This window comes from Coregonus lavaretus (genome assembly GCF_964263955.1).
Source record: "Coregonus lavaretus genome assembly, chromosome: 11".
NCBI lineage: Eukaryota > Metazoa > Chordata > Actinopteri > Salmoniformes > Salmonidae > Coregonus > Coregonus lavaretus.
Window position 1 is genome coordinate 20592485 of NC_139998.1, and position 12521 is coordinate 20605005.

General features: G+C 43.5%; 1 protein-coding gene across 3 annotated transcripts in view; it reads right to left on the reverse strand.

Moving 5' to 3' along the window:
* Positions 1-2284: 2284 nt before the first annotated feature.
* Positions 2285-12521, reverse strand: part of LOC311137669 (protein BANP-like) — a 55781-nt gene continuing 45544 nt past the window's right edge. For all 3 annotated transcript variants that reach the window (XM_084172196.1, XM_084172195.1, XM_084172197.1), the window contains 2 exons: positions 8928-9071; positions 2285-3390 (listed from right to left, as the gene is read on the reverse strand). In XM_084172196.1, the coding sequence (XP_084028322.1) occupies positions 3274-3390; positions 8928-9071 (261 nt within the window). In that variant the 3' untranslated portion in view covers positions 2285-3273. The remainder of the gene's footprint in view (positions 3391-8927; positions 9072-12521) is intronic.

The window sequence follows — 12521 nt, forward strand, 5'->3', positions numbered from 1 at the left end:
TGAGAGTCAGAGTTCGACAGAGGAAGAGAGCAAGACGAAAAGAGAAACCGAGTGGGATTGAAACAGAGGAGACAGAGCATAGGCAGACAGAGTCAGAATGAGAGAACATAAAGGGAAACAATGGAGATGTTTTTATCAAGTTCTGCTTTCCTAGTACGACTGGTTCTTGCTGCCGCTCCAAATACTGTACACCATTACATCACACTGTGTCTGGGAAATCTCCCTAAAGAACTAAAGTGCTCCGAAGAGCCCAATTTATCTGGAATAGAGTCGCTCCTCACACACTTGTACACCCCCCCCCCCGATATGTACTTTATGCATGCACAGGTGTGCGTACACACACAGAGAGGATGTGTTTTTTTAAGGGAGGGAGTGAGTGAAAGAATGAGTGATCTGTACCATTAATCCATATGGGTTGGCCAAGTGTGGAAACTTACATCAGATAGCGTAAGCCATCTAGTAATATAACCCCACTGCGTACAGTTGAAGTCGGAAGTTTACATACACCTTAGCCAAATACATTTAAAACTCAGTTTTTCACAATTTCTGACATTTAATCCTAGTAAACATTCCCTGTCTTAGGTCAGTTAGGATCACCACTTTATTTTAAGAATGTGAAATGACTGAATAATAGTAGAGAGAATGATTTATTTAAGCTTTTATTTCTTTCATCACATTCCCAGTGGGTCAGAAGTTACACTCAATTATTATTTGGTAGCATTGCCTTTAAATTGTTTAACTTGGTTCAAACGTTTCGGGTAGCCTTCCACAAGCTTCCCAAAATAAGTTGGGTAAATTTTGGCCCATTCCTCCTGACAGAGCTGGTGTAACTGAGTCAGGTTTGTAGGCCTCCTTGCTCGCACACGCTTTTTCAGTTCTGCCCACAAATGTTCTATAGGATTGAGGTCAGGGCTTTGTGATGGCCACTCCAATTCCTTGACTTTGTTGTCCTTAAGCCATTTTGCCACAACTTTGGAAGTATGCTTGGGGTTATTGTCCATTTGGAAGACCTATTTGCGACCAAGCTTTAACTTCCTGACTGATGTCTTGAGATGTTGCTTCAATATATCCACATAATTTTCCTTCTTCATGATGCCATCTATTTTGTGAAGTGCACCAGTCCCTCCTGCAGCAAAGCACCCCCACAGCATGATGCTGCCACCCCCGTGCTTCACGGTTGGGATGGTGTTCTTCGGGTTGCAAGTACCCCCTTTTTCCTCCAAACATAACGATGGTCATTATGGCCAAACAGTTCTATTTTTGTTCCATCAGACCAGAGGACATTTCTCCAAAAAGTACAATCTTTGTCCCCATGTGCAGTTGCAAACCGTAGTCTGGCTTTTTTATGGCGGTTTTGGAGCAGTGGCTTCTTCCTTGCTGAGCGGCCTTTCAGGTTATGTCGATATAGGACTCGTTTTACTGTGGATATAGATACTTTTGTACCTGTTTCCTCCAGCATCTTCACAAGGTCCTTTGCTGTTGTTCTGGGATTGATTTGCACTTTTCGCACCAAAGTACGTTCATCTCTAAGAGACAGAACGCGTCTCCTTCCTGAGCAGTATGACAGCTGCGTGGTCCCATGGTGTTTATACTTGTACTATTGTTTGTACAGATGAACGTGGTACCTTCAGGCGTTTGGAAATTGCTCCCAAGGATGAACCAGACTTGTGGAGGTCTAGAATTATTTTTATGTGGTCTTTGCTGATTTCTTTTGATTTTCCCATGATGTCGAGCAAAGAGGCACTGAGTTTGAAGGTAGGCCTTGAAATACATCCACAGGTACACCTCCAATTGACTCAAATTATGTCAATTTGCCCATCAGAAGCTTCTAAAGCCATGACATCATTTTCTGGAATTTTTCAAGCTGTTTAAAGGCACAGTCAATGTAATGTATTTAATGTGCAGTAGATCACCTGCTGGGTGTCGACAAACACTGGCGATTCAACATGTAGAATTGTTGGGTAATTAATAGAAAACGTCATCTGATGTTTTGTGGTCAGAGGCGATACCACAGCCATCATTCGTGTTGGTTTTGTTTTTGCCCTTAACACAATTTAAATGGCAAAACACAGACTAGCTCCAAAACAGCACAGCAATAGCATATCGTCACACACCATGGACCCAAACACCAAAGTGTTGAGCACTGAGCGCTCCCTTCCACTCCCTCAACATCTCCACAGAAGCATATTTCTGTACTAGAGAATCTTGAGCTTGTTTTGGAGTTCGTTGACCACTGTCTATAAAGAGAAGATGAACATACCGTTGAATTGCAAGAGCAAAACTTACATTTGTGGCAACCAAAAAATATTTTATTCACATGAATGTGTCCTTCACAGAAATACAGCAGGAAAAACAAAACGTTTTTTTCTTTCTCTTGGTACTCTACATGTAACTCATTGTCAATGTAGTCATTGCGTGCTAGGAATATGGGACCAAATACTAAACATTTGACTACTTTGTTTATAAGAATCTTTAGGGATGTCAATCATTTTGACCCCTACCTTTTTGAGAAAAAAATGTATTACTTCTCTTAGCAATTGTATTAGTATAAAATAATCTAATTTCCAAATTCTTTGAGCATACAATATGTTATACAGTCATTATTGCTCATCTTCACCAAGGGTGTCAATAATTTCAGACCCCACTGTATGTGGGTTAACCAATATGAAAACAAGCTAGGAAAAGATGGCAAAGGAAGGTGGGGTCCAGACCAGAAATGATGTACAAACAGACAAAGCCAAAGAAAACACAACCATGAATTAGTGCTTGTCTTAGGCTTGTACTACTTTCCACAGCAGTCAACATGACACGATTGCAGGATGCTATAGAGGAGAACAGTACAGTATTGGTTGTGTGAAGTATGTGTCCAGGGGGTTAGCCTAGCCTACTGTAACCCCTCAAGAGAGGAAAAATTTAGCCAAGCTGCTTAACTTCTAATAGCTCCATGCTTTTCAAGCGCTGAGGTGTAGCCAGTGATGGTCTGTCTGCCTGAGCAGCATCCTTCATGGGTGGGGTTTAATCCCCTGCACTTTGCCCAGGCCAGGTCCTCTTCTGATGATGACAATCTGAGAGGAATAACTACTTCTTGGTAGGAGCTGTAAAAGTCTCTGGGTGCTCTATGGACATTTCCATCTCTTGATCTGTTCTGTTGACATTTGCTCATTTTCTCTTATTTAATTGATTGTTGATTTAATTGTCTGTATCTATTGAATCCCCACACTCCTCATCCCTTCCACCCACACCTCTGTAGTGGCCATCTCTCTCTCCAGGCCCTCAGGTGCCCACAGAACTGACGATCTGCACCACCTCCCCGTTCTCCCCTACTGGCAGATGGATGGATCCCTCCTTCACCTCCATCTCACCCTGCATGGCTGGGGCCAGCTCTGCCGTCTGGGAAAGGAGAGAATGGGGGAGGGAAAGGAGGGGAGGAAAAGGGGAGTGGGGGTGGGAGGAAGAGATGGGGTAGGAGAAATAGGAGAAGGGAGGGAAGCCAGGGACGAGAGAGTGAGTGGAGGACAGCGGAGGAAGGGGAGAGACAGAGAGCAATGAGAGTGAGAGTGAGTCGGAGGGGAGAGGTGGAGAGATAGGGAAGATGAAAATAGAACAAAAGTAGAGGGAGAGAAAGAGAGACAAGTTATAAATTATAGCTGCAAGCAGACATGGCAGGGTTCAAGCTATGGCCCTATACGGCACCATCAGGACAATTGACACCTCGCCCTAGCATGAGCTTCTTAGTAATCCTTACCACGCTTGCCAAATATCAGAACTCAAAATCGAACAGATCATGCAGTATGCTTTTCATGTAATTTTGAAATAAAAATATGATGTTGACTACTTTAAAATGTATTCTCCAGAACCGCTAAGCACCAACTTTGGTGTATAGCATCTATGGATGATTGGCATCAATTGGCATGTGACTGCAGACAGACAGACACAGACAGACAGGACAGAGAGCGCGAGAGAGAATCGCGTTGAGTCATTCTTTCCTGGCAGAGATGCCCATGTTCTCCCCAACAGCACACCTGCAGGGTTTTCTTCTGCATAGAAAAGTATTGGGCGGGTGGCCTTTCCCCCCCAAAAAAAATATTTGGGAAATTATTTAGCGTGGGAAAACATTGTGTAAACTTAAAATGACTAAAACCAGGAAATTTGCTTTATAAACTGCCATTTTTTTTTCTCAGACACATGGCAAAACCTTCTAGATCTGCAGGAAATTAGCTTTAAAACTTTTTTTTTTTATTGCCTCATGGCAAATGTGTAGAATTACAGGAACTTAGCTTTAAAATAGCAAAAACATTTACCACACCATTGACCACAACCACTGCCACGCCCCCACCCACAACCTATGCCCTTATTTGGACATAGAAAAAAAAACCTGACCTGCATCTTTTAATTATCTTACTCTCACTGTAGTGCAGCTGCACTGGCACAGCAACAGCAGTAAACTCAGCTCAACTCTCTAGGAACAGAGGTAAAACACTAGAGAAGTGCCAACACAACCTGCTCCCCAGCAGTGGCGGTCAATGCCGTTTAAGATGAGGGAGGAAGATTTTTTTTTCATGAGCATGGCCTTATTTCTATTACAGCATATTGGATGACTTTCATTCATATTCCATTGAGGTGACAGTGATACATTCAATACCGCCTTGCACACTCTTGCCTGCATCTAGCTATATAGGGTGTAGTCATTAGTCCAACAGTTGCAAACCAAAGTTTCTATTGGACAAATGCAGGTATATTTATCGCTGTTCTGTTCGCTTCTGTTTAAGAAATGATTTTCAACAAAATCGGCGGAATGAATACACCCCTGATCACTTGTGAACACAGTTCACTTTCATAGCAGCCACGTTGTATTCCTTTTCACACCTATGCGCTCTCCTCCTCTCACCTTGTCCCTTTGCTTGTGGATTTCAATGCACAACACATCAGCTGTATTTGACCAGGCAAAAAAAAGAACTTTCCAAGCCAAGCCATATCATAACCACTACACACAGCCTACGTCGTTGTCACCATATTAGCTAAAGTAACATCATAGTCAACATAGCTAATGGAACTAACTCGTTAGTAAACCCGCTACAATCATGCAGCAACGTTACAGTGTAGTCAGTAAGCAGTTTAGCACTTACACCGGCGGCAATAAATTAGTGAAACCAAAAGCTTACCTTGACTTGGAAAAGTTCCAGTGTTGTGTTGGATAGTCGTAGCCAGCTAGCTAACATAGCATCCCTCTGTTTGAGCAGGGTATTCGAGTAGGCTAAACAAGCTAGCTGCATTTGCTAGCTAAGTAATTGAAACTGAAACTCACTTGCTTCTCCATTTTGGAAGAAATTACATTTGTTCAAAACTGTTCAACTATTGTCTTTCTCTCACTTGAGTCAACTACTCACCACATTTTATACACTGCAGTGCTAGTTAGCTGTAGCTTATGCTTTCAGTACTAGATTCATTCTCTGATCCTTTGATTGGGTGGACAACATGTCAGTTCATGCTGCAAGAGCTCTGATAGGTTGGAGGACACCCTCCGGAAGTTGTCATAATTACTGTGTAAGTCTATGGAAGGGGGTGAGAACCATGAGCCTCCTAGGTTTTGTATTGAACTCAATGTACCCAGAGGAGGATGGAAGCTAGCTGTCATCTGGCTACACCATGGTGCTACCCTACAGCGTGCTGTTGTGGCTACTGTAAACCTTAATTGGAAAATAGTGTGTTTTAATCAATTATTTGGTGACGTGATTATATTTAGCATAGTTTTATCTAAAAATGAAAACTTTTAAAATGTTTTACCATTTTTATTTTTATGAAATTCACTGAGGATGGTCCTCCCCTTCCTCCTCTGAGGAGCCTCCACTGCTCCCCAGGTTACCCAAGCTAGTGCGCACAGAAGAAGTGTCTGGTGCACCAGACTAGCCAACACAAGACTAAGGTGAGTGGATACCAGCTGGTGTCTGATCTGGACAACTGTATTCTATCCACACTGAAAATATTTCACTAGATTAAACCAAACTCTCATTGTAACAGCCATGAAATCAGCCCTGCAACAGAAACCACACAGCTTAAACTGTGCGACCACCTAGCTACAGCATCCAACCAAACACATCTAATACTAAGTTGTACCATCTCACAAGCATATCCCAGGATCGTATCCATTAGAGTACACCATAGGAAACCATGGTAAAAATGTTTTTCAACAGAAAAATAAAACAAGCAGTTGTTATTGAGCATGTCCAGGTAGTCCCTCCCTGTTTCAGTCAGCTTTCTTCCATTTGGTGCCTAATGAATATGACCCAGGTGTCCAACTAAAAAACTCTTCCTATTCATCCCTGCAAGTGTTTTTCATCTGGCATATAAACAGACACCTGTCACCGTATGAGGACCCCGACCAGGACCAGACCCTGTTAGGGTGTAGTAGGGCCAGCCTTAGACCTGACCAGTGTCTGAACCGTCACAATGCTAAATGTAAAAAACACAGAAAAATCTTTCACGAGGCCAAACAGGCCGTCCTGTTCGGAAAGATCTTATTTGAGTCTAGCTTGTGTACTTTATTTGATCTAGCTTGTGTAATGGAAACTATTATATAAAGAGGGAGAAAAAATGTAGAGATAAATAAATAAAAAGCTGAAGTAATTTTTCAAGAGCTTAGTTATAAATGCTACCACATGTTCGGGAAAACAGATGAGCGATTTGCTCGGTTCAACACTTTTCAGGGAGGGAAAAATGTAGTGACCTTTCCCTAACCTTTGAACTGGAAAAGGCGGCAACCCAATGGTCAGTATTGGCCATTAGTGTACATCTCCTCACAAGCCCACTGTGTTTGATTTGCTTAATGTTTAAAGGCTCACTCTGACATTTACAGCTATATGAATTTGAGTGTTAGTCTACATTTCTCAAACCCCAATCCCTCCGCTTTATAGCAAACAAAGTGGAATCTTGGTGGCCACCGTTTTGTTGAATTTCAAAATAAAGCCTTCAAAACTTTGTTAAATGACAATGGAGTTGTCTCACTTTGAGTAGCCTAACAGAACAGAATGTAGTGGCTGTTCAACAGTTGTATTCTCTCCCCTGCCTGGTCCATATGCCCTTAGGTTAATCCAAGAGGCTTAATTTTATCTCTTGGGAGCAGGAAATTGGAGATTGATCAGGGCCCGGTCAACTTTGTTGATTTCTGTCAAGCTGTCTGTGTACAATCAACCATTAGAACAAATAAAGCCCATTCACAAAAAGTGTACACAAACAACGGTCTGATTGCTGAAGAGAGAGGAGAGACTAAACACAATGTATGGGGTGGCAATCATGTATACATCTATAGTGACATCACAAACACCAGCCTGGTGGAAGAGAAATTCATTAATTTAGGATGTCTATGGTTCCAAGAGGGGAATGGGGGACAGGTGGGACAAATTACCCAACCGACAAAGAGAGACACCAGGGATGACAGAGGATGCCATGCCTCATTCAGCTAGTCGTCCAAAAGAGTGATAGGTGGTGGGACAGGATATTCTCTGCGTATGCATAAGTATACAATCACTCCAGTCCAAATTAACAAGGAGACTCAAATTACTCCAACTCCGAGTAGGACTGGCATTTCTACAAACAGCCAAACAACAAATCACTGTTAAAAAGAGCCAAGCTTTTTTCGGGTCCTCTTTTAATGTCACACAGGGACGAATCAGCGATAACCATATAAAACGTGACTTTGGGGGAAGTGAGCAAACCAAGCATTACGGAGGACATGTGGCATTTAACATGGTTTTTGAAAAACAAGAGTAAAAAACTAAGCGAAAGGCTTGTTATTTTGTTGTGTTTCTGGCCGTGCCAAGCTAACCACATAAAAGGAGGGCCTGCTGTGGGTGCCTGTGCACCCTTACTGCTTCCAAAACATGGCTCCCATTCTCTGAACTCAACCATCAAGGGATTCAAAGCTAATCTAGTAATTATTACTTTCCTCTTTCTGACGCTGAATCTGTGCATTTTACATTGTTAAATGACTGTTTACTAAACACCAGCCCTAGGACTGAAAGGATAAGGGCATTAGCTTTAAATGAAAGCATGACAATAAGGAGAATAGCTGAGTGTTGAGTACCTGCAAGCAGTTTAGTGAAATTGCTAGTTATAACACTGGCATTTCGATTTCAACATGTCACTAATTATAAGGAGAAAGAGCAGCGCACCACTGGGATATAGATGTGTGTGCATCATTTAAAGGGGGTGTGAGAGACTGAATGTCTGTGTGAGCTCTTAACCAATCAGGTATATTTAGAACCCAACCCTCTATACTCCCCCCATAACCCATATTTGTCTACCTGCAAATCGTTCCACTCCTATTAAGGTAGGCTATTATGCAAAACATAGCTCAAGAGAAAGTGCAAGTGCCCATTCTCGAGCCAACTCTGGCTCTCTTTCAAACTAAGTCTAGCCTATTGGCTGACATAGCCCAGTAATACTGATAGCCTAATATAAAATGGGTCACATGAGAAACTCAGGTAATTTAACCTATTTCTTGGGTTATTTTTGCACATTTTGATATTGCCTATAGAACGCAAAATAGCTAGCTCCATGGCTGCCAAGTGACCTGCGCCACATACACCTAAAATAACATTTGTGGGACTGCAGTCGGGTTCGGGACCAGTTCTCGCGGGAGTGGGTAGGAATCAGACAAAAAGCCAGAGGGACCGGGCGGGTGCGATATGAAAAGCTGCGGCAGCGGGATGAGGAAATCAGTCCCGCACAGACCTCTAATGTACCTTTGAAGTCTACTCTACTGGATGTGTGTAAATGTAAAAGTAACAGGTATACCTCAGGAGTTTGAGCAACAAGAAGTTGGAACCAATGCTAAGATGCAAAAGAGGTCAGAAATGCTGCTGTCAGGCCCACCGGACTCAATGGCCGGTTCATCCAAGGACGTCTGTCTGTCTTTGCACGTTCCTCACCTGTACAGTAGCGGTGTGCTCGTTGACGGGTGCCAGTTGGACGTACTGCACCTGGATGTCACTGGCCTGTAAGGGGGAGCCCTCCACTGCTGTGGCCCCTCCGTCAGCTGACGCCACCGCTATCAGCTGGGCCCCACGCAGCACCTGACCAGGGGGAGGAGAGAGAGGGAGGGAGAACGTGAGAGAAAGAGGGAGGTGGGATAGAATGGGAGGAAGAGAAAAAGTACAAGAAAAGGAGGGAAGAAGAGGGAAAAGAAAGGGGAGAGATTAATATAAAATGGAATTGAAAATATTTGAGCAAATCTTTCACAATTAGGCATAACTATAATTTGCTTAAATTAGTCACAAAACTATTGTTAATATAATTGCAAGAACAGTTTTGCCTGTGGTGAGCGCTTGTGCAAGGGTCAACCAATGTGTCTGTTTGTGAGTCAAACTTCAACACGCACGACCCCCAGCTTTCCCTCCCATGATATCACGAGAGAGAGAGAGCGAGAGCGAGAGCGAGAGCGAGAGCGAGAGCGAGAGCGAGAGAGGACCACTCAGGTCTCTAAGAGGGCTGCTTAGCATCACCCAAAATGGCACCCTATTCCCAAAGTAGTGCACTATGTAGAGAATAGGATGCCATTTCAGATGCAGCCAGTGTTAGCTGCTTCTGCCCACTAGCTAATGCTCTGAATCAAGAGTTTACTGCCAGGATCTGGGTCTGCTCTGTAACTCTCTCTAACTGGCTGGCTACACTTCCCTGAAGAGAGGCCAATTAAAACAAACAGCAGACAGACATATTTATGCTCAATCTGATGTGTGTTTACACAACTATCAGGGTGTAACAGGCACAGACTAGTGCCGTGCACACACACAGAGAGACGTAGAGACACGGACAACAGTAACTAGAAGAAGAGAGTGCTCCTTCATTAGGGAAAATCTAGCAAAGAAGTCCTGGAGGATGCAGGTGACCAATAGAGAACGCTAAGGCAGAGATCAGCCAATAAGAGCCCTGCCATTTGAAAAAGTTTGTTGTTTCCCCATGCACAGCCACCATGGAGAGAGAGAGCGAGAGAAAAGGAGAAAGAATGGGGGAGATAAAACAGAGAGAAGGGGAGAGAGGGGAAACCCCTAAACCCTGTTGTGTTGAACTCCAGCCAAGCTGTGCCAGAGCTCGTTTTTTAACACACTCATTAATAATAGAGCAGGATGAGGCAGCTGAAACATGGTGTGGGGTATTCCTATAGATTTACATTCTCACACACACACACACACACACACACAGTAGGAACCCAGGACTATAGGTTTAGAGTTATGAAGTCTAGGCCTAATTGGATAACATACAGTAGGCCTACTGTAATAAATTGTTGAATGTGCAAACAGACATGCAAAGCTAACATAAAATCATACTGTCACATCTGACCCAGCAAGAGTAAGGGAAATATTAAGTGAGGTGTGTGTGTGTTGGTTACTATACTTGTGAGGACAATAAATCCTCACAAGAATAGTAAACCAAGGAGAATTCGGACAAGTGAGGACATTTGGCCGGTCCTAAAATGGAAAAGGGCCATTTTAGGCTTAGGGATTTTGAATGGGAATCCACTGGTGGTCCCCAAAAAGTCCTCACAAGTATACTAAGACAGCTGTGTGTGTGTGTGTATGTTTGTGTGTGTGTGTAAATAAAACCATGCCTCTCGCTTGCAATTAATACTCTACACTACAACATGGTCTGTCTCTCTCCATCTCTTGCATGATCTGAAGCTTCTCTGGCATGTGATGCTGTCTCCCGCTCTAACCCAGTCTGACTTACTCCCATGCCAGCAGAGTAGAGCAGAGCAGCTGGGAGCAGGCCTACCAGACATTCCCAATTTGGGGATGAATCAGAATCTGCTAGTCCGGAAAAATAAAAAATAAACCTCAAAAACCCCAATTACAGATGCTGTATGTGCCCCCCTTGCCATACCAAGCCGCCCCCTTCCACCCCCCACCAAACCCTGACCTTCGCTTTGAAGTTGCTGACTCTGTAATGTGTTTCGTGAGTCGTCAGAACAAGCCAGTCCCAGCCAGCCTGATGGGAACTAATAGATGAGGAGGAAGCCTCAATGGCGACGCTAGCCAGATCAGAGCCACAAAACAGACAGACATAGTGAACTAGGGAGCGGCTGATTTGGTGCGACGGTAGCCATGAGAGGTGGGCCAGTAATCAGAGAGCTGCGGGTTCAAATCCCAGGGCTGACAGAGGAATCCTGTAGGAGTGAGCCAGCAGCTGGAGGGTTGCTTGCTTTAATATCCTGTCCTACCTACTACCGTTCTGCCCTTGAGCAAGGCACTTAACCCCCCAAATCTGCTCCAGGGGCACTGCTCTGCGGTATTGTAATGGACTGTTTACACGCACACACTGACATGCTGTGTGTGATTGGACAAGGGGTCCGTACACATATTATATATTATATTATGCCATTTAGCAGACGCTTTTATCCAAAGCGACTTACAGTCATGCGTGCATACATTTTTTTTTTTTGTGTATGGGTGGTCCCGGGGATCGAACCCACTACCTTGGCGTTACAAGCGCCGTGCTCTACCAGCTGAGCTACAGAGGACCACACACTGAGTACACAGCTACAGAGTACACACACTGACCACTTACATATGACAATAGCCTTGGTCTGACAGTGGTCTTGCTGAGTGTCATCCGAGTTAACATACACAAACTGAAGGGCTGTAGGTCGTAGTCTGAGTAACAGTATATACACAAACTGACCACAGCGAAACAGACCTATCTGTGAGACAAACACACTGACCACCGAGACAGGCTGACTAAGGGCCTGTACAGATAGACAAATCGATGGTAAACATTCTGTCATATACATCTGTGGTACATCAAAAGTTCAAGTCAGCTCTGCATAAAAAGACAGATGGCTGTGAAATAAATACGGATAGCCCATCAGTCATATGAACCCTGTAGAAAGACACTAGGCTCAATCTGTTTATTAGGGATACACATGTTCGACCCTAGTCATTTACATACAGGTGGAGCAGGAATGTCATGACAGTACGCTAGGAATATAGTAGGTACTAAATGAAAATGCTTAAGCTGGTATGTGGGGGGGATAGATGAAAAGGAGAAAGCAGACAAATCCGCAAGGTAATGAATTACTGACTGACAGGTAGATGTGGTGGGTAATGACTGAAAATAGTTGAGCTGGTATGTGGGAGTATATAGGTGAAAAGAGGAAATAAATGATAACTTACAAGATGATGAATGAATTCAACAAGGCAGGTTAGTTAGGAACTATAGTAAGTATTGGGTGAAAAGGGTGGAGCTGGTATGCGGTAGGGAGTAATAGTGTAGGTAAACATGGCAGGGCAGGTATGATTTAGACAGCATGTGGTGATGACAGAGACTGTTCAGATCAGATTCAGATTGTTGTTACATTTCCTCTTCCACAGATAGTCAGGTCCTGAGGGTCTGAATAAACCAATGCGTACAAGATAATACTGACACACACACACAAATATTAAATAGTTCAATTTCCATGTGCACACTTGCCCACATGCAAGCCCACGCACGCACACAGACAAAAACACACACACACACACACACACACA